The sequence below is a fragment of the Sinocyclocheilus rhinocerous genome, unplaced genomic scaffold (genome assembly GCF_001515625.1).
Source record: "Sinocyclocheilus rhinocerous isolate Xijiao unplaced genomic scaffold, SAMN03320098_v1.1 scaffold62, whole genome shotgun sequence".
Lineage (NCBI taxonomy): Eukaryota > Metazoa > Chordata > Actinopteri > Cypriniformes > Cyprinidae > Sinocyclocheilus > Sinocyclocheilus rhinocerous.
The window spans coordinates 2,286,001-2,311,784 of record NW_015656585.1 but is presented as its reverse complement, the minus strand read 5'-3'; the positions used below and the strand labels follow the sequence as shown (position 1 = coordinate 2,311,784).

At 37.6% G+C, this 25,784-nt stretch overlaps 1 protein-coding gene across 3 annotated transcripts in view; it reads right to left on the bottom strand.

The window, feature by feature from the left end:
* The window catches only part of arb2a (ARB2 cotranscriptional regulator A), a 180,605-nt gene that overhangs the window by 12,055 nt on the left and 142,766 nt on the right, over positions 1-25,784 (bottom strand). Inside the window, exon 11 of one of the 3 annotated variants that reach the window (XM_016527980.1) lies at positions 15,216-15,817. The exons of the other annotated variants lie outside the window; for them this stretch is intronic. Within the exon in view, the coding sequence (XP_016383466.1) occupies positions 15,753-15,817 (65 nt within the window). The 3' untranslated portion in view covers positions 15,216-15,752. Of the gene's footprint in view, positions 1-15,215; positions 15,818-25,784 lie in introns of those variants that run through there. 3 annotated transcript variants of the gene reach the window in all.

Below are 25,784 nucleotides of genomic sequence, written 5' to 3'. Positions count from 1 at the left end.
ATATATATATATATATATATATATATATAATGTTTAAACAGGTTTATTTAGGCATCATATAATGATAATGTATAGTATGAAAAATGTATATTCTTTTTGAGATTTGTTAAATATTACATTTATCTGTGTTGTTAAATGGTTAATATTTCTAAAGATTAACTTCAACTGCACAAATAAAAATATACAATATAAACTGATATAGATCGATTAAAGTCTCCCATAATTACCGATATGATACCGATATATGCATCTCTCCAAAAAAACTAATAAAAAAATCCCTAGTTGACCATCCTGAATCATTTCTAAATACAAGACAATTACAACAAAGTCAAATTCCATTCTGGAGTCAATGTGCTCTTGTTTTCAAAGAGGATTTTGTGGTTTAATGCATAAGAGGAAACAACTAGAACATGTTGTTACAGTCGTTATGTAAAGTTGAAAGTTGTGTGTTCAACCAAAAGCATTCATCTGAAATAGAAATATTTTGTAACATTATAAATGTTTTGTCTTAAATAAATGTAATGGCACTTTTGGTGAATACATTTTTCCATAGAAATATTAAGCAGCAAAACTAATAACAAAAAGAAATGTTAAGAAATGTTTAATCAGGATATTAGAATGATTTCTGAAGACTCATGTGACACTGAAGACTAAAGTAATGGCTGCTGAAAATTCAGCTTTGCAAATTATATTTTAAAATATATTAAAACAGAAAAAAGTGATTTTAAGTAACATTTCACAAGATTACTGTTTTTAAATGTTTGATAAAGAAATAAAACCTTTGGGAGCATAATAGACACACACACACACACACACACACACACACACACACGTTTCTTCCTATAATCACTTTATTGGCAAACTGATACTACAAAAGCATCAAGTGAGTGCACTACGGACAAAACATGTAGAAAGAAAAAAAAAAAAGCACATTTACACCCAGGCGATGATTCATTAGAGAAAAGCTGCAAAAAGCAGTAAATGTTAAAAAACAGTTTAAGTGTTTTGCTTCCAATCTAATGTTGTGATCGAAACTTACTCAAACAGCATGAGAGGGGCCAGAAGTTTAGCGCAAACAACCCACCCAAACAAAACTCCACAAACAAACAAACACAAACAATGGCAGGCATCTAAAAGCATCTCCGCTTTAGCATACACAAAGCGTGGGAAGAGTTAACTCCCTGATAAGCTGTCTCAAACCCCGGCATTATGCATTTTTCATGCCATGTGAGTCAGAGACCGAATAATTATCTCTCTATCTCTCTGCAGACGAGTGTAGAGGGCTGCAGCCACTTCCTGTGGCTCTCTGTGCTCTTTCCACACTCATACAGACGTCAACAAAACATTCAGCTGAACCCTTGGATGGGCAGGTGAATAAACAGCGCAAGGACCTTCAGATGTATTCAGCGATTCCATGGTCGTACTGACCGCCAAATGAGGCTGGATCTGTCCCTGCTGGGGGCAAATAGGAAAAAAAACCCACCTTGACCAAATCTATAGACCCTTATCTGACAGAGCGGCTAACGCTCAACACCTAGCCCATGTCAAATAAGATGTACAGAGATGTTCAGATGCACCATGACCCTGTAGCGACACACTATTAATCAAAAGTGTGTTAAGGATGCAGGAGCGAGTCAGGATGAGTGTTTGAGGATTGTGTGTTTGGTGTGGGTGTGCGAGTACAGCAGGGGTCAGGAGCCGCTCTGACTCTCTCAATGGCTCTCTATTGACAGCAGAGGTGAGAGTAAGCGCGAGGAACGGCAAATAGAATAAAATAATCAATACATTCTCACTTGTCAGAAGGGTAAGAGTCCTTTAAGAAGAGTAAACTTTAACCCCGCAGTATGTTACATTGATCAGATGATGGAAACTCCTGCCACTGGCGGCCCTGCCATATCTGTTCTGACATATATGGAATGTGAGTCACCGATAACATTGTCTGAGAAGATGTGTGACTGTAAGTGTCAGAGAGTGAGAGACTGAGAGAGCACATTCCTTTACAAAAAATACAAATAATGCTGCTCATACGATTTGAACACTGACCCCTATAGTATAAAGCGTCTGTGTGTAACTCATCCCACAACATGGGCTCTACTTTAAAAAAATAAAATAAAAAAATACCTGAACCATATGATTTATTTGATTCCGTTAATAGTTTTCAGAGATGTATTCCTCCTCTGATGATATAGTATTTCCTGCTGTTGTTCCTTACCTTTTTTTGAGCATGACAGCTATTTTTTTTTTGTGTGTGTGTGAAATAAATGTACTTTTATTTAGCAAGTATGCATTAAATTGATCAAAAGTAACACTAAATACACTTACAATTATTACAAAAATATATTTCAAATAAATGCTGTTTTTTTAAACGTTTGCTAACACTTCACCTAAAGCCTTTATGTATAATGCATTATAAAAGTAATTTTAATGCATTAATTATGCCTTGTAATGCCCCTTATAATGCATTGTACAATCTCAATAATAAATGTAACCAGTTAATTCATTATAACACTCATCATTTCATTGTTACACTATGCAATTTACATTTGGTAATAATACAATACACATTATGAATACTTATAATGCATTATACCCTTTAATAACTCTTTATAATGCATTATACATAAAGGCTTTAAGTAAAGTGTTACTTAACTTTCTATTCATCAAAGAATCCTGTAAAAAAATGTATCACCATTTCCACAAAAATATTAAGTAGCACAACTGTTTTAAACATTGATAATAATAATAAGAAATGTTTCTTAAGCACCAAATCAGTATATTATAATAATTTATGAAAGATCATGTGACACTGAAGGCTGGAGTAATGACTGCTGAAATTTCTGCTTTGCCATCACAGTAAAAAAAACAAAAAACAGTTATTTAAGATTGCAATAACATTTCACAAAAAGCACAGTTTTTTCTGTATTTTAATAAAGATACACATTTTGACTTTTGGTATTTTATAAAAATAAATATATTTAACGAGTTCAATTCGTTAACAATTTTTTTTGTTAGCATGTTTATAAAATACGTAATTACAGCCACATTTTGGATTGTCACCAGTAAAAATGTATTTAGCAATAATATTATGTATTTCTTATTTCCAATCAATTAATTGTTAAGGAACCAGAATCATTAAGAGGAATTATATTTACCACTAAAAACAATACATTCTTCAAAATTCTCTTCACCATTAGAGACCATAACATTATTGACATATTAGCAGGGAATCGTTTGACTTGGGCCAGTAAACAACCACAGAGTAATGTGATAAAACTACATAGCAACACCCTGGCATCCACCCACAACAACCTAGTATTGAGGTATTTTCCTTTCCCCTGTTTTCTTCTTAAATATTATGTAGTTGCTTCATATTCTCTTCATGGCGAAAATGATAAACAAGACATTGAGTGCTTAACCTTCAAATTGTTCCTGTTTCTGTTCAAAGAAATACTTTAGTGAAAACAAGGTCCTCTGGGTATGTTAATGCAGTATCATGTGATAAATTTGATAGAAAGAAAAACAAGCTTTAAAAGTTAATGAAGAGAAGTGGAACATTAATGCAGAGAGAGATGAATGGAGACAGAGGAGAGACGCTAACCCTCTGTCATAATTTAAACAAGTAAAAAGTCTCCCACCGTTCTGTTTACAGTGTATAATTAATGCCTGCAAGTTCAAACACTGCTTTATCTGTACTTATTTGTCATACATTTCTGAAGGTTTCACATCGTTAAGGTGAATCAAACTGTAACTAAGCCAAGAGATAAAAAGCCGCCTATGATTTTTTTTAAGCCCAGAACCTGTTAAGGTATTCAATAAGCTTCGATTATTGCCTTTTATATTAAATGATAAATGAACTCAGTGAATAGCCCTTACAGAAGGCAGTTGTAGTGTAATGGCTGGAAAAGGGATCTTCAGTTAATGGCTTTTTCCACTATCGGTTGTTAGAGTAAACAGCAATTTGGTGAGCGTTTGGGACATCACTCAGCTCCGTGGTGAATAAGGACAGGTGTGTTTGAATGAACCTATTTAATCACCTTGTTGATCTACAGAGTGTATTTGATGCTCTCCATCATAAACTGGAGAGAGACAGATAAATGGATTGTGTGCCGAAGGTAAATGGTAAATAAAAAGTTTGTTAACATTTGAGCCTGATGGTGAGATATCGATTTCTCCTGTCTCCTTAATGGAGGTGCTGATGGTACTGATGGAGGAGAGAGAGTGTTCTTAGATTTGGGGTAAGATGATGGTTTAACAAGAGAGAGTGCTTTGTGTGGTTGTGTGTGTGTGTGTGTATGCTCTTCTAAAGTGAGATTTGGGGTAAGATGATGGTTTAACAAGAGAGAGTGCTTTGTGTGGTTGTGTGTATGCTCTTCTAAAGTGAGGGAACTAAAAGGAGACTTCAAGCAGCCACAATTATTTCAACCCTTGCAACAAATAGGAAAAATAACATAATGCTTCAGAGCATTTGTTTTAAATAAAAAGAAATACATTAGTTATGTTAAAATTCTACTCAAGTTGAAACTAAAAACAATATGCCTCGTATTGAAATTTGCACACATTGTTTTCATGCAAAACTGCCAAAATAAAAGTTCTGTAATGTATTTTTATTTTCAACCAAGTGGTCAATATTTGAAATTTTTCATTTTGAAGTTTTGTAATAAAATAATACAATTACTACAAATGTACTAAATGAAGATGTTAAACTGACAGCCCTACTATTAAGGAGAGCGAAAGGAACACAGAGTCAAGTGAGATCACCCCTTAAACCCTACAGAAACGGCAGCAGTGATGGGCGATATCATAACTGTCACACTATGCAAAGAGCTGAAAGATGCCCCTAATACACCAAATTAACCATTCAAACAAACGCCCACTCACACTGCCACGATGAAAAATATTCAGCATTGAAATCTCATCCTGACTGAAAATTACTCATGTATGAAGTCCGGAAACCTGACACCTTGATTGCAGCAGAAGCAAATAAACCTGACAAAGCCGCTTTACACTTCTGAGATCTCCATCATGTTCTCTGTCGAGCAGGAACAGAGACAGATCCATGAATAACTAAGAGAGAGAGATGATAAACGTGTCATCTCTTTGTGTTGGCGGAGAGATGCGGAGTTAAATTCGTGAGCCAACTTTCAGTGAAAGTGAACAACGTTTAAAATGCTCATGACCTTTCAAACTCAGACGAGCATATTTGCTAAGTACAGCTTCCCGCAGCTGGAACGCCGCTGTTGTTGTAAGTGAAAAGAGACAGAGGACGACGACAGCGAGACAGCGATTAGCGTGGGGAACACAAATCCACTTAATATGTACTTTCCATCTGTACGTCTTCACGGCAGCTCGGTGAAAGCGAGCGGGCTTACGATAAACCTAATTTAAATGTTTAAATATTGTTTTTGGCTGGCCGACGGGGCCACGTCGTCTGTCATGTTCTCATGCTGACAAATCTCTTCGCATGCATTCCCAGAGAGAGAAAGCATAAGAGACGGGGACGCGAGAACAAACAGGATTTGATGTCTGGGAGAAACAGCGGATCGATGTGTACACAAAAGAGTGCAATGACACGGCCAGGTAACATAATCGTGGTCGGGCTATGTGATCATGTATGTCTGAGCGAGCCAGTGCATATTTACATGGAGGAAGAGTGCTATCTGTGTGTGTGGCGGTCACAACATGCCTGCTGGGAGAAAGAGGTAACAGAAGGGAGGCCCTTCGCATCCCCACAAGCTTGCTCTCTGATTTCAGTTACACTAGTGGAACTCTAGCCCGTCTGTGTCCCCGGGCCACAGGCGCACAGGTGTTTGCTGCATGCACCTGTGCACTAGTGCATGCGGAGGGGCTGTCAAAAGCGCCCACCGAGCGCTGACCTGGGATCAGCCGGAGCACACCTGTGCATTCAAACCCAAGCTAGTTGTCACGGACCTGGACAGTGGCATCCACAACAAACGGCTCAGAAGCGGTGTACATTATAATGTGGTGCACCAGACAAAGGACTAGGACCTGACGAAAGGTTAGGAGGCCACGTCGGGGCTTTGAGGAAAGGAAAAGAGATAGTTGAGACAGAGTTCAACTGAAGTCTACGGTGGCTTTGCACCATTCTGTACGGAGAGCAGATTTGCACCACATGCTTGCCTGAGCAATTACCAAAGCCAATCTGAGCAACACATGGGAACATGGAACTGTTCCTGAGCGCTGTGAAGGGAGGAGACCAGCCATACATTGATTACACTCCTAATGGATGACTATCAATGTAAAGAGTGTGTAAGGTTACAATTAGGCTCCACTTATTTACGGTAATTAGAAACTCCTGCATTCAGATGACTCAATATTCTTCAGGTCACGATAGGCTGAGAACTTGGCAGCCCGTCGCACCCATACCTGAGCGCTCAACGCCACCCAGAGCATCCCTGGCAACCTCACGCCGTAACGTAGCCCATCCTGTCCTATCTGGCTGATCTATTGTCCTGCCCTCGACCTGTGAACGTTGGCACAACCCCGAGGGTTGGGGCTAAAAAAGGCTCAGGCGCAAGGAACAGAAACACAGTCTGCATTAGCCAGCTAATCCCATTAAATCTGCTGCCCTGCCAAAAGCCAGGGTCAGCCAGTGTGCCACGTCACTCACACGCACCTTTGGCACCGCCCGTGACCCTGGACTACTGTCCTGGAGATGAGGGCAGGAGTCGCCTGTTTTCTAGGTCCAGATGGAATTAGGCAAAAGCTGGGATGCATGGATGCACCTGCTGGCCAATCGCTCGGACCGCTGGAGGCTTTTTGGAAATGAGTGTGGTTGCAGCCGAGATTTAGCCACAAAACTAAGCAGCTTGCACCCGCTCTGTGCAGCGGGAATTGGTTTAATGTGTTTACAGTTTACAGCAGCACACTGACAGCTAAAAGGCACTTGTGATCTGTGTGGTCATCTGTAGTGTGAAGTGTCACAAAGAATCAAAATGCTTTATGATAATGTCAACATGAAACCATGTTGTAAACCAAATCCATTTTCATTTTTGTAATCTGATGTATTTCCTTGGTGAAAGAGGATATTCAATGAGAAAAGGTTCAAGCCTACATGAAATGCTGTTGGAACCCATTTTGAAGTCGTCATATGATGGAAAGAAGGACACAACTTTATTTTATTTATTAAAAATGGATATAACTATAAAAGTGGGCCATAACATACTAGAGTGAAAAGGGAAATTAGGAGGGATTGATAAAATCAACTGAAAAATAATGTGGGTGCAGAAGAAGAGTATATTATGAGTGAATTTTGATGAAAAATTACAAACATACACTCTAATTGAAGCCTGTAAAAATAGGGCATAATGTAATTTTCCATATTGATTTTTCACAGGTGCTTTACCCATATTTTGAATTATGCATTGTATTATTATTATTATTTTTTTTAGAACTATAGGAAATGTGCTTTATGGAAAACTACCAGTACATTTGCATTATTCTACAGATTTTTTTGTAAGCTTTAAAGATCCAGGTATGGAATAATAATAATAATAATTGTTGTTACTAAAATTTTTAAACAAAATAAAAAAAAAATATTACTATTGTAAAGAGGTACTTAAAAAATATTGTAACAATAATTACTTTATTTTGCAGTAAAATTGTAAAATGACAATACTAATATTTTTTATTTTATTTTGATTAAGCATGCAGCCCAAACACTTAATGCAGAAAAGACAGGCATAAGCACTCTCACATACAGACAAAAACCTGTAAATTTTTACACTGACCCCAACAATGGCATCACTTTCCACTGAGTCATTTCACCACAAATGTGAGTGCAGCAAAGCTAATTGGTTTACGTGTTATCGATGCAGAGCAAAGCATCCATCCTGCTTAACTTGACCTGCGCTCAGACACTTTACCCCACATCTCTGCTGTCCCTACAGTGTGACTTAAGGACAGGATATCTCCTGTGCCATGAATACAGTACCTGATGTAACAAGTCAACCATGATGACTAATTGCATTAGTGATGCAAGTAACATATACTCCAATTCCAGTGCAAGGGGTCTCTCTATCAGATGGTCCGTGGCCTAAATTGCCCCTTAACCGGAGACAGCTCAATACCAGGTCACTAAAACCTTACTTTATCTTAAACAATCCGTTATTAGCCTGAACACAGCTTGGTGGCACCAGTGCATTGTTGAGTGGATGAAGTTAGTGCACAATGTTCTACTATATTAGCATCTCCAGCTACAAGGCTGGTGAGACAGAGAATTTAATTTGAAACGTGCTAATGCTCCTGCTCTGGAGCCAACTCATTTACAGCCATTAACATTGACTAAGCTGACTTAGCACGAAGCTCTAATTGTTGTAACAATGAAAGCTAGATAAAATATGGACTTTCTGTGCAATATGGAGAACAAACTATAAAACTTGACATAGCTATCTTCCACTATTTATCATCTGTACTAAATGTAAGGGTCTAGTTTGGCTTGTTTAGTAACCACTGGGGTAACGTTCTTCTTGGATGCACTGTGGGTCAGTCCTGGTTTTCAGGGCGAAAGAGCAGGCATGACCTTCACAGCTTTTTTCGTTCCTTGATCACATTGATAGTACAACAAGACCGCACGAGATAAAGCTCTCAGCTCATTACTTATTGAATGATCTCATGATAGTCCTTGCCTTCAAGTGTTGCAGTATTTGTATCATTGATTAACAGTAGTACACATTCAAGAATATTCCTGTTGAATGTATTAATTGATATCAAATGGTAAAATCAATAATTAATGCTTAACTTGCCATCACGCAAGCTCAGCCAGTGACGTGAGTGTACATGCTTTTCCAACAATGGCAGACAAAAAAGTCACTATTTTTGCAATACACAAAATTACATACACCAGCTTTAAATATTAAACTGCACAATATGCTCTGTAAGATCTGAAAAATACCCCATGCATAGCTGAATTCCCTCACATAAAATTTACCTATGTGCCATTAAATCAGTAATAACCTTTCTATGTAGTGAGGCAATTGTTTTGTTCTAAATAAGTCATATGGGGTGAGAGACAGGGAGAATAACCCACATTCGTCATGAGTTCGCATGCCAGCCAGCCCGTTGCTTTGGCAGAGCAGATGAAGATATCAAAGAGGGGGGAGAGAGCAAGCCCTGCATGCTGAGGAGGCTGGGAAACTGGCGAGCGAGACAGAAAGAGAGAATCAGAAGTCAAACTCAGGGCTCTTCCCACAAACAGGACTGGCACCCAGCAGAGTTTCAAGTTCTGCTCAGCTTCCGCCAGGGGATTTTCCTCCTCTTTCTCTTCCTCGCTCGCTCTGTCGTTTCACTATAACAAAGGCACCTCTTGGAAGTGCACAAACCAAGACTTGTTGCAAAGTGATTAATTTTTAATTCCCCTCAGTTTTTCATGTTTGCCAATGCCGCCAGGTTGAGGGGGAGCTGGTGATGGTGGTGGTGAAAAAGACTGAACTCTTCCTCTGCAGGTACGGGAAGATAAGCAACACCTATGAGCCATTCAAGTTTCACAGGACGTATCGGTAATAAATGATGCATTGGTATCTAAACCACAGAAAGCAAGAAGCGTTGTTATGTAGATCTGATAGATAAGGCTTAGGCGGTATAGAGTTCATACTGAGAGGACAGGCATTTCTCAAACATACATGATAAAAGCTAGTCATTTCTTGCAGTTGACACCTGTTAAAAGCTTTTTAAATGTTAACCGATGGGGAAAAAAACAATTCTGCTGCCAGTTCTTTGTATGTAAGGAAAACCTAAACACACAGATGGCATCGACTAGCCTCCATCTCAGCTCAAAAAAAAGGGGGCACACTGGTGAATCCAAGCTCCCTCGCGCTGCTGCAGCCACTGCTAATGAGTTGCGACTTCCTGTCATGCTGTTTTTTCTCTCTCTCACCTCTTCCAGGAGAGGAGGCGGATTGTGGAAAGTCGATTTCCTGTGCGGCGGTGCTTGTCGTAATTGCGCCGCGAGGCGGCTTGGTTCGCCAACGGTGACATAGCTGGTGAAAACGAGCAGAAAATCTAACTGTTCCATATCAAGGAATATTTTTACTCTGGCTAATGTGACTTAAATACCTTGTTCCACAGTCGAGTGGGCTGGCACCTGCTGCATGGGAACTGGCCAATTACTGCGCAGTCGCTCTAATTTTCTGATTCAATTAACATGCTTCAGAGCTTTGCCGTCTAATTGCAAACTACTTCACAGTTACCTCTCTGATTAATCGCTGCCCATCTGCGAGCTATCGGAAAACCTTGGTAGAACAAATTCGGGTAATTCAGAATGCCGGGAGCCTGGCGAAGCGAAGCCCACGTGGCTGCAGGTTGAACCCTGGGTGCCGCAAAAGAGCAAGCTGACAGTGGAAACAAATCAATGCGCTGTCACCTCTAAATCCACTTAATACACTGGAAGGTTTCGTAAATCAAAGCAGCCATTCAAGCACTTGGCAACTGTGACAGGAAGTCATACTAAACAAATGATCAGTCATCCCTAAAACTTTGATTAATGCGCTTAAATGTACGGCAAGCAGGTATGATTGAGGAAATGAGGCAATACGAAATAAAGAGTTTAGCATTTTCTTGAAAACAATCCATGGAGAACGCAAAACAGCGGTGTTAGTCAAACATCTCCTCTAGACCAACGGACGGCATTTATAATGACCCCAGGCTCTGATAATGTAAGAAGACCAGAGGCTATCGACCCTCACACGCAGCGGGTTACGCTGTCAAATCGGTGGCGCTTTGCCCAACCTGACCCACGACTCTCTCTGTACGCTAATGCGTACCTATTGACATTCCCAAGGACAAGGACACTGGGGTGTTTACACAGTTTTTACACCATGTTACATCATTCCAACCACTGAGGTATCTGCCCTGACCGGAAAGACTTGGCACCCGGTCTTGCCCTCTGCGAGCAAAAGAACTATGGCTGCCTTCCGCTCCACAAAGACATTTATTTTCATTTTACTACAGTCCTTTGAGCCCTAATGAAAAAGTACAGAGCAAACAACAGTAAGCATATTGCATATTGTTGCCAGTGCTCTGATAATGATGTATAAGGTGGTGGCTGAGGGAGACCATAATTCCAATATGTCAGGTCTCTGATTTGGCCACAATTTGCATGGTTATAATAGCTTATCGACTGGCTCAAGGTTGAGGGAGACCACGGTAGCCAGGAGTAATGACTACGCTGCATAAGTTTATTTCAAGCTGCCGGGGTTCACTCACCCGAGCCCTTTTGTCAATATGCAATTTTGATTCTTCAATGCCCCTTGGAGAGGCTAGGCTAACGGCAACCGCTGCTGTTCCCCACCAACACCCCTTAAATGATTCCTGTATCATACAAACATTTCCCATAAAGATCAATACAAGTGCCATTCATTAACCCTTGAAAATCTACAAAGCCGAATGCTAGGTTTATTGACCAGGCCAATTGGTTTTTATATTTGTTTGCTATTAAATATGGGGTTCTTGGTATTTTTGTTGTTTAAAAAACATAAATTACAATTATAGATCGTTAAAGGAAGTAGCTTGCCTTCCTACAGCCATTTTGGGAAGGTACAGAATGACGAACATACCACAGAAGAATTGATGTATGAAATTCTACGTGCATTTTACATTCATAGTATCAAACAGCTGGTATGCAGGAAAACTAAAGCAGACATCTCAGTGATGCCTGAAGCAATTAAAACAACCAAAAGCATTTACAAATGACAATTGTGTCCTATGCAGGCAAATCACATCAATCGCCTTGAGTAACAGATGGCAACCTATAAACTTTACATACCTGTAAATACACTGTATTACTTTCTACTTGAAAACCTGCCAATTATTATTTTATTAAATTAAAATGAAATTATTAAATTATATATTACTTTAAATGACATGTATTCATCTATTCCATACATGTTTTTTCTTGAGTGTAAGTGAATTAATGCATATGTATATAAAATCATGTCAGTGCAGGTGCCTCTGTCTTTTTAGATTTTTTATTTTTTTTGTGTGATCTTCTGTGTAACACGGCAGCAGACACAACACTAGCAAGGTTCTCTCTATATTTGTGTGTTTTTCTGTCTGACTTTGATTATGTGGATAAACAAACAGCAGTGTGAGGCAGAGCCACCTGTGTGGAGCTCGTCCCGCTGCTGCACTAATGGTTTAATGATGAAGAGTAACTCAGGCCTCTCTTAAACTGAGACTGCGGTGAGTGAGACCTCATCACCTCTTATCCTACATTATTTCACTCACACACACACACACACACACACAATAACAGACCATACATTAGGGTCTACTTACACATATATACACAAGAAACAAGAGCAACACAAGAATGTCAGATTTGTTCTGTACATACAAATACAAAAACGTAAGGGTTCTTATGACCCAAGTGATAATAAAAAACAAAAAACAAAAAAAAAACAAACAAAAAAATTGATCCACACTTTTTCTACTTTTTATTTAAAGTCTTTACAAAGAATATTATTACATTTTTCTAAATGTGGTAATTAAACAGTGAAATAATTGCTTTCAATATTTATTTTGTGAAAATTATTTATACCAAATTTTAGACGGGCATCACTTATCAAAACTAGCAATTATTTTTTAATAAAGTTTCATCAAAGGTTAGTGTAATTTATTACCAAAAGACTAATCATCATTGAAGAGCTTGCGATCAAATATGTGACATGTCAAGATGTCATATATATATATATATATATATTTTTTTTTTTTACATTTTGGAGTAATTTCCAATAAAGCTTTATTTTTTCAAGCTATGCCAAACTGTGAATAAAATAAAATAATACTATTTTGTTCCAAGGATGTTTAAAATGCAATTTCCATTTAAAAAGGATAAAACTTGGTTCAGATTGTTTATTTAAAAATAAAAATGATTAAAATAAAATACATTAATAATAATAATAATAATAATAATAAAAATAAGAAAATAAATCAGCATGTATCCCCACTGTTTGACATTGTTGGCAAAAAAAAAAAAAAAGTTCACATAGTGAAAATTACTAACAGTAGAGGACATGTCCATATACAGTCACAAACTAATACATCAGCAGATCCACACCACAATGTACATATGTAGCCCAAGAAAATTTTGTTTTTATCAACAAAACTACAGGCTAAGATGTGCAGCAAGTTAAGATAAACTAGCTAACGGCAGTGGTCGTCCCCACCAGGAGATGAAACTGATCAATTCCAGACGGGAAGTGGTTGAAAAAAAAAAAAATTATTATCTGACCTTTTACTATCTAACAAAACAATTCACATTATCAGTGCAGAGGCCTGACCTTAGACTTCTTTAAATGGCTGTGCAAATAAACACACACACACACACACACACACACACACACACACACACAGACAGACAGACAGACAGACAGACAGACAGACCTAAGGAAAGCTCACTGCATGAGCCAACAAACAAACCCAACACAGTGAATCAATCACTTCATGAAAGGAGCACTTCTTTTGCATGTGCATGGCATCATAAACATTGTGGGTCTGATACCATGTACAATTAAAGCCAATATCAATACCAATACATCTATTAAGTGATTTGATAAAATGAGTAATTACAGCCATTTTAGTTTATTCTAGATAGCAATAATCTTTTGATAAATTAAACATTTAATACGCCTAAATCCCACATTAACAGACTTCTGTTTTTGTTTATCATGTATTAACAACAATCACAGAAGACACAAAATATTCTGGGCTAAATTATGCATTTAAACTACTTTTGGATTGCAGTTTTAACAAACTAAAAACTTAATGTGATGCATATTTGTGAGTCATGCATAAATGAAACATGTAAGATTTCTGTAATAGTGCTAATAAACTGAACCTGTTTTAAATTATATATTTATCATCAATAAACGCAATTAGTTTCAAACTCATACATTTTAACTAAATCAATATTGCTTGTGCCACAGACAGGAGTTTCTGAGTACAGAAATCTTAAGTGTTTCTTACCCATTTCATTTATGTATGACTGACAAATGTGTGTCTTTAATTGTTTAATTTATTTACTTTAGGCCTAACTATTTTTTTAAACCATATTTCTACCATCCATTAAAAGCTTAACTTTAACAAACTAATTCAAGTAAATTTCACAAAACACCATTATGTCACATTTTATTGCAATTTATTTAATTTGCTAACTTATTATATGCATTAATTGTTCATTCTAAATAAACCACTATCAGTATCTATTTGCCCATCCATAAATGCTGGGGATATTTGCGAGGGTATGGGTATTTATTAAGCTGCCAAAGACTCAATTTTTTATATACATACATACATACACACAAATTGGATGTTAGAAAACATAATAAATGATTCCATTAAGATAGCATATAGTATAGATTAATCAAATCAGAACACTGTAAGGTCCCTAATAATACAGTACAATAACAGTGAATCTTTACAAAGACATACACTGTGAAAAAGTATGATCCTTATATACTATTTCAATCTTGTTTTGCAACTGAAGCTTAAGATTAGTGGCCATAAATGCACAGGTCAAAAGTTTCCTAGTGCTGATTTGCAAGTCAACTGATATCAATTACAGGCCCTATAGTGGTTCATTTGAGCAAAGCTCTTCAGTTCCCGAAATGCCTTAAGATAGATGACCTTTTGCACTGACCTCCACAGCATATAGATATGTGTATATGAATTCAGATCAATTCAGAATCAATAAAGAATGAGACATTTAAATAAAAATTTGAATGAGAGAAAAATGTCATTTTGTACAACAACAACAACGACAAAAAGAAATAATAATAATAATAAACCCAACAACAACAAAAAAAGTATTTGTGAGGCACTCAATAAAAATTCCTCCAACCTTAATGTAATGCAATTAAACTAATATAGCTGAAATTAGGAATAATGATAAAAGAGATTTTTAGACAGATGATGTGTGAGAATAGTGATCCAACAAATATGAGAACATGAGAAAATTTCTTACCAGTTTCTTGTACAAATCTAAAATACAATTTGAAGGTGAGAAAATAGGTGACACCATTTAAATACAATAGTGATTTTGAACCCCCCTTTCTTCTATATGAAGGTTTTTCTTACAAATCTGCTGAGAATGCACAGTTATCTGTCTCGTTCTCAAGTCTCTTTTTCCTGCTGTCTCTATAGTGTTCACTTGACAAATTAATTCTGTAATGAAGTGTTATAAAGATATTTCAAGAGGGGGAGGGAAAGCCAACAAAAAGAGGAGATCAAAAGAAAAGGGGAGAGAAAAAGAATATCAAAGATAATCATAGGAATGAGGTAGGAGTGGCCCTGGGCCATGGGGTCAATCTAAAGCTGAGCTTGTTCAGCCTGCCGCAGGCACTGAGCTGGAACTAAGTAAAGTCAAGCGACCATGGGCATGGAAGCAAGCCAGAGAGCGGGATTCTGCAGGGGGCCGTACTGAGCCCCCTCTCTTTCTCTCTATCGCACTCTAACATTTTCATTAACACACTGGGAGAAAATGAGGGTGAGCCACAGAGAGAAAGAGGGAGAGATGGCAATCCATGACGCAAAAAAAAGACAACAAAAAACATACAGACCGTGAGGGGGGGGAAGAAAAGAGACTCCTATTTGTGATTGGAGAACTTTGGCAGTTATGTTACGGCATATATTACACACATTTTAGTAGAAACACTCCAAAAGAGAGGGGGTTAAATAGAGACACAATGAGGCGGAGAGGCACCATTCTGGAGTGATGACTGAGAGACAAAGGAGGCCTGTCAGGCCGGCCAGACAGCTGTGAGTTGGGTGTCAAACTGCCTCCCCAGACCACCATCTGCTGACACTACCAGATGACACAGAAAATAGGATTACAGTAGCAAGGCATAAAAGAAGATGATGACCTAAACTCTGTAATATCATTTTCCAGAAAAAAAGACAACGCGGGCATGTATAAAAATGGACGAGGTGAATGAGGTCAAAGAAACACTGTTATGCTGCACAAAAATACCACACGGATGAGGAGATCAGAGTTTAATTTGGGATTAAATGTAAGAGATCTAGTGGGAGGCCCTAACCCATGCAATAGGACTCAATTTTATGTAAGCAACTGACAGCTTTGTAACACCAGCAAAGCAGATCATTATCTGATGTTGTTTAACTTCAGGGTGTTGTGTCACTGACCTCTAAACATTTGTTTGGAGAAAAAAATACTTGTGTAACCACACCCTGTTTTGAGGAACACTACTTATAAAAATAAAGTCTTACAAGTATTAAAATGTATTGGGTTATAGTGAAAAAATATTATACTGATTTTTTCCCCCTTTTTTTTCTTCATTAAAACAAAAGCAAAGCTTCTTAAAGCTGGTCCAAGATGGCGCCGCTGAGTTCGGATGCCGTCCAGGTCGCTCCACTTAGATTGTGCTTTTATTTACTTTTGTACTTTACTTACATTTCACTGCTGGTCATATATTCTCTATATAACCATGTATGTGACAAATAAAAATCTTGAAAGACAAGAAAAGTGTGAAGAAGCCCTACATTATAGGGCAGGGGACAGGTTGTTTCTTCAATTGTATTAGTCAACAAATAAATTAAATTCTGTTTGAAAAAGTAACCTCTGTTAACTTGTTAAAAATCATACAGAGTTTAAAATCAGCAATTGCCAACAAACAAATGTGGGTAAAATATCTAGATGTCAATCTAGATGAATCAAGAGAGTAAAATCAAAGACATTCAAATTATATGATTAAATAAATGATTATATTATTAAAAAAAAAAAAAATCTAGGAAGTAGTATCTAGGATTTTTGGCTGAAGTTACTTGTTAACATATTCCTAGCATTAGGACTCCTAAACAACAATATGAGCAACAAAATCACTTTCCCAAAATATACGAGAACTTGGGTTTCTCAGCAAGGCACTGCTAGTGACACTATGTATGGACTAAATTAATTCTCATTGAGACAAAAATATTTGTACATACATTTAGAGATAAATATGAAATAAATTATAATATTATATATCTATGATATTATATATCATTATTATAAATTATAATATCATATATCTATGGAAATATAATGGAAATGAAAATTCCATTTAAAGGGGGAAAAATAATTTTGGAATGGAGTTTGTAACTGTGTCTACTCCATGAAAAATAAATAAATACATAAATAAATGAATACAAATATATATAAAATTAAAATCATCAAAGATTATATGGAAGTCACATATTAATGTGAATTCTGTTTAAAGCTGGCCTTTGTTTCACCCCATGTGGGTACTGCTGGAGTCACTGTGAAAGCTAACTACTGCTAACTCATGGATAACTTTCAGTGCTCATCAACTCATGCACTTCTTTGAGTGAAAATATCGTAATGACTGAGTTTGAATGAACATGGCACTGTTCGGAGGGCAGTCTTACCAAACAGAGCCTCAGAGCTGTAGCATTCCATTCGTGTCCCAGAGCTGCTGGGGTGTAAGGGGTGAGGGACAGCCCAACTCTGGCTAAAACACACCCCTGGAAGGACCCACCCTGCCCCGAGGCTGCTGTCGGTTCCTAGCCAGCAGCAGGAGCCCAATAGACATGTGACCAGAAACGACACCTTGTGGCCAAAGGTCATTGCGGATCTCTTCATCTCTGCAAAATCTCCCTAGGTATGGCATCTGATTAAAAGGCAAAAGGGAGAGCTTGGCCTTCAACCTTAACCCGTTAAGACCCTTGAAGTCTTTTTCTGACCTAGACTTGACTCCCTCGTCTGCAATGTAAGCTATACTAATTAACCAATGATAGCAGCCCTGCACAATTCATTACGATGTTTCCTGGCCGTTTTAAGTAGAGGCTGGCGCCAGACTAACTCTTCCAGAGAGGCGAGGTATTCTTAAACTGTACTTGATAAAGCCGTTGTGTTTCCCTTTGTGATGTGTGGTATGGGCATCATCAGGCAGGGCTTGTGTCCACTGCGTTTAGGAGAGCAGCACAAGACAAGCAAACACAGATTATACACAACCATGGATTTGGAATTTGGGTTTTCCAGATTAGAGATTCCATACTCAAATGAAATAAAAGGGCTCTCTAATTATTATTACTCAAGGGATAATTCGTGTAAGAAGATATTTTGAAGAATGTTTCAAGTTTTTGTTGTCCAATGAAAGTCAGTGGGGTTCTTTTCTGGCATCTATGGTTCCATGAAGAACCTTTAACATCCATGGACCTTCTTTACAGTTCTTTAGATTATTAAAATGTTATTCACACTAAGAAAATAAAAATTATTTATTATTTTAAGAACTGTTGACTGCAAGGTGCATTGGGGAACCCAAAATGTTTTTTTATGGCATTGCTGTGAAAACTCCCTTTTGGAACTTTTATTTTTAAGATCATATGGATAAAAACACAGATATTTTTTGAAATATCTTCTTTTGTGTTCCTCTGAAGAAAGTAAGTCATACAGGTTTGGAATGCTATCAATGCAGAAATATATTCAGCTACTAAAAACTCACAAAGCCCACTCTTAGATTTTCCAGGACACACACACATACGGCATTGGAGCCGAAGCAGGATGGTGAGTGCTTGTGCATGAGGGGATGGACAGCAAACCCCCTGCTGATTAGATAAGTCCTAAACCCACTCAAACACATGCAGCGAAGGCCATGTTTTCCACTCGCTCTCTGTTTGCCTCTCAGAGGGAGAGGTGATAAGGTGGGCCATTTGGGGGTCATTGCGATTAGACAGCTAGGGAGAGCACATTCCTGCCAACTCCTCACAGGACAGAGAGGCTTTAACACATCACACACTGACAGGTGTGTTACCGCGAGCCTCATCCGCCTGCAGATATAAAGCCGTGAAATATATTAAAAAGATGTTTCAAGTATTCAGGAACGAATTCTTTGAAGCTAACCGGGCCAGAGTCTAGCTCGACCTTCTCGTGGAGCCTTTTATCACAAAAGAGCGAGCGCTAAAAAAAACAGACATCATCTGCATTTCACATGTTTCAGCTGAAGCCTCTTCACAATCAAGCCATGTCGGCGCTTGTTGGAGGGTGCACCAAAGGGCGGCGTCTGAGAGGAGGCACCTGGGGTGGCAGCAGGCCCTACAGGGCTGTAGGGTGTGGGAGGAAGAGAAGACTTGGGATTACGGCTAATAGCATCATGGAGGGATCAGTGCAGCCTATCTCATTACGCCAAGGCACAATGAGCGCAGCGCACTCAAAGCAGTTTATAATTACGGCTTTCCAGGCCACAAACAAACCTTGCTTATTACCCTTCTTCTCGACACTTTCGCTGTAGGAAATCAGCCGCTAATTGCAATATTTCCCTAATACTCAATGCACATGGGTGTCATGGGCTGTTTGCGTCTCGTCCCGCTGACGCTTAATAAAGTTTTTATCTGTCAAGCCGAAGAGTGGGAGACGAGCCAAGGTCACTGCTGCGCTCTACAGCTCGCTGAAGAAAAGGGGGGCGGGGGGAACGCTCAGCGTTGTTTACATAATTATATAAATAATATCCTATTTTTCCAGCAAAAAGGGAAACAAATAAATATTTTAATTTTGAGGCTGATTATGGAGCTCAAGGACGTTCAAGGATGTTTCTTCTCTAATCATCATGTGCAATTATGTACGTTCTTAATATATTCTCATTGCATTCTTGCACATTTTTCCTCGCCCACTGTTTTCTATAACAATCATATTAAATGTGCATTTCATTAAATTCAAATTTTATAAAAAGATCACACCAACGGTGGGGGAGGTGGGGCTGGTGCATGTCACAATTGCACACACATCAAAACGTGCTGAAATTTAACTAGATGCACTAAACGTTATCTTTACAAAAAATAAAACAAGGAAAGAGCAGCATAAAAGAGAAATAACACCATAACATAACACAGGATGACACATCGGGTCCTAATTAATTGATTTGTGTTCTCAAACGGAGTATTTTATTATGTGCATTACTGCTGCTTTGATAGTAATTATCATGACTCCTGCAGTTCCCATAACCCTCGGCAGAAACAGACTTCTCACCCTCTCTTATCAAAAGCTGTCAAAGCAAAGCGCCCCATTAGTCTCCAAATGTAATAAATTGGTAGCATGAAACACATGCACTCATAGCACATCTCTTCTGAAGGAAAAGGGGGAGAGCTGTTGCAGCAGGATGTGAAAGGGGAAAAAAATGGAAATAATAAGTCTAATATCCTCAGATGGGGCCCCTGTCAGAAAGGAGTGAGTAGATGTTGACAGTTGTGTTGCGTGGCGTGGCAGGGGCTCGTCAGTGAGCCATTTATTTGCACTGATGGACTGATAGGAGCAGACTGCTGCTGATAATAAGGAGTTCTCCCACACTGTCTTCTGTGCATCTGAGTGCTAACAAACCCACTGCGGATCAACGGATTTGTCAATGTTAACTTTGTGCTGGGAGAGCACGAAGACAGCTGGGCAAGATGTTCACTTCGACATAATACTGTATTCATTTTTTTAAAGGATTGGTAAAAAAAAAGGAACAAAACAAAACACTTGACACTCTGATGCAACTACTAGAAAGCATAAACATGAATCTAAATATTTATATTACATGAAAACTGTGTACTTTTTTCATAGAAGATAAAAAGAATTAAAAAAAGAATAATTTTGTCTTAAGCAAAAGCCATTTTGTCGCTAATCTAAAAGATGTAAAAGCAAAAGAATGAATCTTTTTTTTTTTCTTCAAGAAAACAGGTCTGAATGATTTGTTCACTCAAATCGACTCACTGACTGATTGAACTGCTATAGTTCTTGGGTTAAAGTCATCATGAAACAGAAGGAGCAACACATCTTTTCTTCCATATTATCCAAGTGAAACATATTTGCAGCTTGCAGTTGGTTGTTAAAAAGGGGTGGGGGTTTAAGCTGAGAAAATTATTGGAGAAGTCCTCCTGCTACTGTATACACTTACAATTTTAATAAAAAATTATGAGTTTAAGAAATGTTTAATGAAACGTATGCATGGATGAATCGTTCACAATAAGATCAATAACATGCATTTAGGAAAAGTGTCAAACTTCATTTCATGCTGACTTTAGGAGTACTTTGGAGGGCAAGGTTTTCAGTAAACAACGACTTAAATTTCAGTTTGATTTTTTACATACAGTTATTGTAAGACTTCAGAAGACTTGAGATACAGTGGCAAGTCATATGGACAACTATGGTGCTACAACGTACTTTTTGAAGCTTGAAAACTTTAGTTCAAACTGCACGGAAAAGGGCGACAAGTACATTATTCAAAATATCTACTTTTGCATCCCACAGAAGAAAACAGTCATACATGGGATGACATAAAGGTGAGCAAATGATACCAGAATTTAAATTTTTGGGTAAACGGCCCCTTTAAATTGCTACTAAGCAATACTAGTTTGTATGCATTGCAGGAAATTCATATTTACTGATGTGCACCGTGAGACAATAACCAAGCAACACCACGTCAAAGCAGCAAATTGTATTGAGTATGTAATTTGCTGTCCAATGTAGTTTTTTTCCTCCATTTCACTCACCCTTTTCTTTCCATGGGAGTGTTTGTTTTCACGTGTAACAGGTTCAGTGCTGTAAAGAGAAACTCTTAATCCTTTTCCTCAAGCCATAGCTTGAACGCTAATGCTATCTATAGTGTCTTGCAGCTCTGCGAGTAACTAGCAGCAAATCCTAAGGAAAAACATAGGAAACAATTTTATCATTGGGTCTGATCCTGATTAACCCACCACAAGTTCACTGAAGGGGCACAGGGTTGTCTCTTTGCATTTCAAAGCTAAATAAATCTAGGATCAGGTACCTGAATTTCTGTTGAAATACAGCATTTATACATCATAAACAAAATGCTAGAACTCAAAACTAATGGAGCTACGTGATTGCAGTCCATCTGCAGGGTTAAGGGTCCAGGTTTAATCCTCTGCTTTAGCTATAGGATGCACCATATGGCTCAATGAGATCCATGTCCCCAGCTCCTAATCTGTCGCTGCCCTCTGTCTGACTTCGTGACAACGTATGGTGGTCAACAGGATGTAAACTACGTTGTTAAGAAGCTTGGGTTGTACCAGGAAAGACAGGTTTAAACAAAAGTGTGGTCACTAATTGACTTTTCAACTCATCTACTCAATGTTTTTATGTATCAGTTATTCATATTCCATTTCTATAAAAAGAAAGATGTGATGATGGAGGTAAAAATAACAACAAAAAAAGAACGAAAAAGGATTGTGCTATTTGTTTACAGTTCATTCTAAAATGAACTCGTCTACTATTGCCCGACATGCTTGAAAGTGCTTAAAGATACAAATGTTTAATGAGCACTAGAAACGAAACTTGCTCATCACGATACGAAAACAGAATCAAAGTGAGAGAAAGAAAAGATTTACTATGAAGCTAAATCACATTCTAGTATAGCACTTACCCTCCTCATCCAGAATCTCAAAAATAAATAAAATACAGAAAAAGATGCTGCCAATTGGTTAACAGTAGGGCGGCAAATGTTGGCCTCTAACATGTGGTAATACCCAGAAGGCCTCATGGTAAAGTCTGGGATGATAATGTGATTATAAAACGGTTGAGGTTGCAGAACTTCGTTCCATTTTTCATTGAACCCAGCTGAACTCTTGTCAGTTTGCACCAGCTCATCCCACACTTTAAGTCATGATGAATAAAACCTAGATGGAATGTGAGGATAGGACTTCTCACTGTTTATTACATAGAAATCATGAATCACGATTATGAATCAGGTCGGATGATCTAATATGTGTTGAAAGTGAATTTATGAGATCACAATCACAGCTTGAACTAAAAAGAAAAAAATCTGGAGCTCTATATCTGCTATTAGACTGAATATATGCAACTTTAAGACTATAATTTCACAAGTAAAATGAATAGCACAAATGCAAAGCTGTCAAAACTTTTTATTAAGAACCAGAAGTGCAGGATAATTTTTGCAAATAGCGCCCTTAATGTTATAATTAGAGATTTAGGTCTATGCTTTTAATAGTCCAAACAAGTCTTGCTTTACAGTTCTTACATACAGTATAACGTTTTGCTACAAATTAAGCCTTTCACAGTGTTGCAAATCATTTTTAGATGTAAAAATGTGTAAGTTATATGACAGAATAAAAAAATGCAATATTGCACTAGAAATTATGTGAGATTTAAGTGCTGTACATTTTGTGAAAATATGAGAAATAGATGTCAATAGATGTAAGGTTTGGCTAGCTCAGCAACTAGTTCCCATTTTAAACAAAATGTATAATTACATAAATAAACGGTCTGAGGTACAGCCAAGAGCAGGATTGTTGTAAAAGAAAAGGCTGGGAATGTTAAAGGACGGCGAAAGCTTTTTACCTCCGACAGCTAAGGCTTCAATCACAATAGCCTGGATAAAATGAGTCTACCCTATAGACTCATTATGACAGTACACTATGCCACACACACAAAGAAACAAAATGTGTCTTCCATTCTTCCACAGGGACACACGCACAGCATATTGATTTCTGCTCTGAAAGGGGAGCGAACACGCCATTCACGGCTTACAGAAGAGCTTTTTTGCTCCAAATTCCAAGCATAAACAACAAAGGCGTAAGCTGATTCAAAACTCTGATAAATTAATCTTGAACAACATAAAAGATCGCAGGTATTGACTGGTTGGAAGAGGATGGTCAATGCTAACTGACTGTGATCCGGTGGGTGCTGACCTCATAACAGCGAAAAACACAGAAAGCTGCTGATTGGGATCAAAGAAACCTGCTGTGTGATTTCATAGAATCTATCAAGCTCTGACATGAACTGAACTCAAATAAGCAGAGCCTATCAAAGCCAGGTGGATGACATTTTGGTGTTCATGTACTTAAAGTAAGCCTTAAGTTCAACATAGACAGAGAGGCTTGTTCATTCAACAAGCAGTGTTAAAGACAGATGCACCAACCTCTTTAATTGTTGCCTTCCCAATATAAGCACATCTACTCTCTAACTACAGCTGAAACTACAATATGGCCTAGTATGCAAAAGCATGTGACTTGATTAATAAAAATGCAGCATGAAGGAGTAGTTCTGTTAGCATTCTACTTCACATACATGCATGTGGGGCTCATGATACAATGTTTTCAGCATTTCCCTACATGTAAACATCAAGTTTATGCCTCAAGAGGTTTGGTTCACTTTTGGCCACTACAAGTTATCGCACAAATCTAATGTTACATGATGACACCAGGACGTGATGATTGTGTGGATAAGGTGTTTATAGCATTTCACCAGATTTGAAATTTGGGAATTGTTACTTCAATTTTCTGCCTAATAAACACACATTGTTTTAAACTGGACCAATGAGCTATGCAACATGGACAATTACAATAATAATGTGAAAAAGAACTCCGTATTACATTATATTACTATCATATAACCGTATACCATATGAAAACAACAACAACAATAATACTTCTTACTACTACTACTACTACTACTACTACTACTACTATTATTACTACTACTACTACTACGAAGAAGGTTATTTTATATAAAATAAAACTACACTAATTAATTTTCACGTGGGCTGGGTTGTGTGAATCGGTCGAGAATAAATATATAAGATCATTATATGAGACTTATAATGAAAGTGAATGGGGCCAATCCGTAAATGTTAAAATACTTAATGTTTCAAAAGTACAGCCATGTTAACATGGTTTTAGTGTGAAAAAATAGCCAGTCTTTTCTGTGTTAAGTTATATCCAATTTTACAACTTTGTTGAAATGAAAATGTAACACCATAAATAAACCCTAAACAGACTTATATCTCAAATAACATAGCTTTAACAAAATAATTAATGCAAAATAATTTAACAAGATAAGTGCTTATAAAATTATATTGTGCATATTTATCCAGAACATTTATCCTATTCACACTTCCCTCACTATAAAAAAAACAAACAGTTTTTCAAAGTTGTAAATAAAACAAGACTAGTCATGTGTGTTTTAAAAGAGAATTCTTTAAAAAAAATGTACATATTTCCACTTAAAAAAAATCATGTTTAAGACAAAGTGTGTGTGTGTGTGAGAGAGAGAGAGACTTGAGAAGTCCAGGTACAATGTGAGCTGCTGTTTTTAGCCTTGACATCTAGAGTGAAATGTGTCATATAACAATTCAAAATGCAACCACAAAATTTGTTTTGACCAAATTGTGCATGTATACTCCATACAACAACTACAGATATTTCCTAATGACTGCTATGTGATCCCATCAGAGGGCGTAGGAAAGAGACAGAGAGGCAAACAGTGAGTGTGGGATGAGATGACATAAAACTCCTTATACAGCACAATGTTCCTGCATGGTGCTCTTTAATCAGAGGGCTCATTACATAAAGCCAAGAGCCAAGTGGGTCAGGCCCTGCCACTCATCCAGAGAAGCACACGGATCAAAGATGTTTAGGCTCCATCTCGTTTTTAAAGAGGAATAGAAAATGAAGGCCGTGTCTTCTGATCCCCGACAAGGGACAGCAGCAGTGAGAAATAGTCGACTGCACAAAAACGCCATCAAACTTTCATTCCGCCTCTCCAATGGGACTTATAAAAAGATCATGATATTCAGAAAAAGGAAACACAGGGAATCACTGCACTATGATACAGTGTCAATATATATTGTTAACAACTTGATACTTTGCCCATGGGTTTTCTGGTAAAACAATAGGGTGAATGACAACAGCTCTCCATATTTGTCTATATACCAACAGAAAGAGCATATTGATTTAAATGGAATATATACTGTATATTGGATTGGCCCCATTCACTTTATATATATATATATATATATCATTAT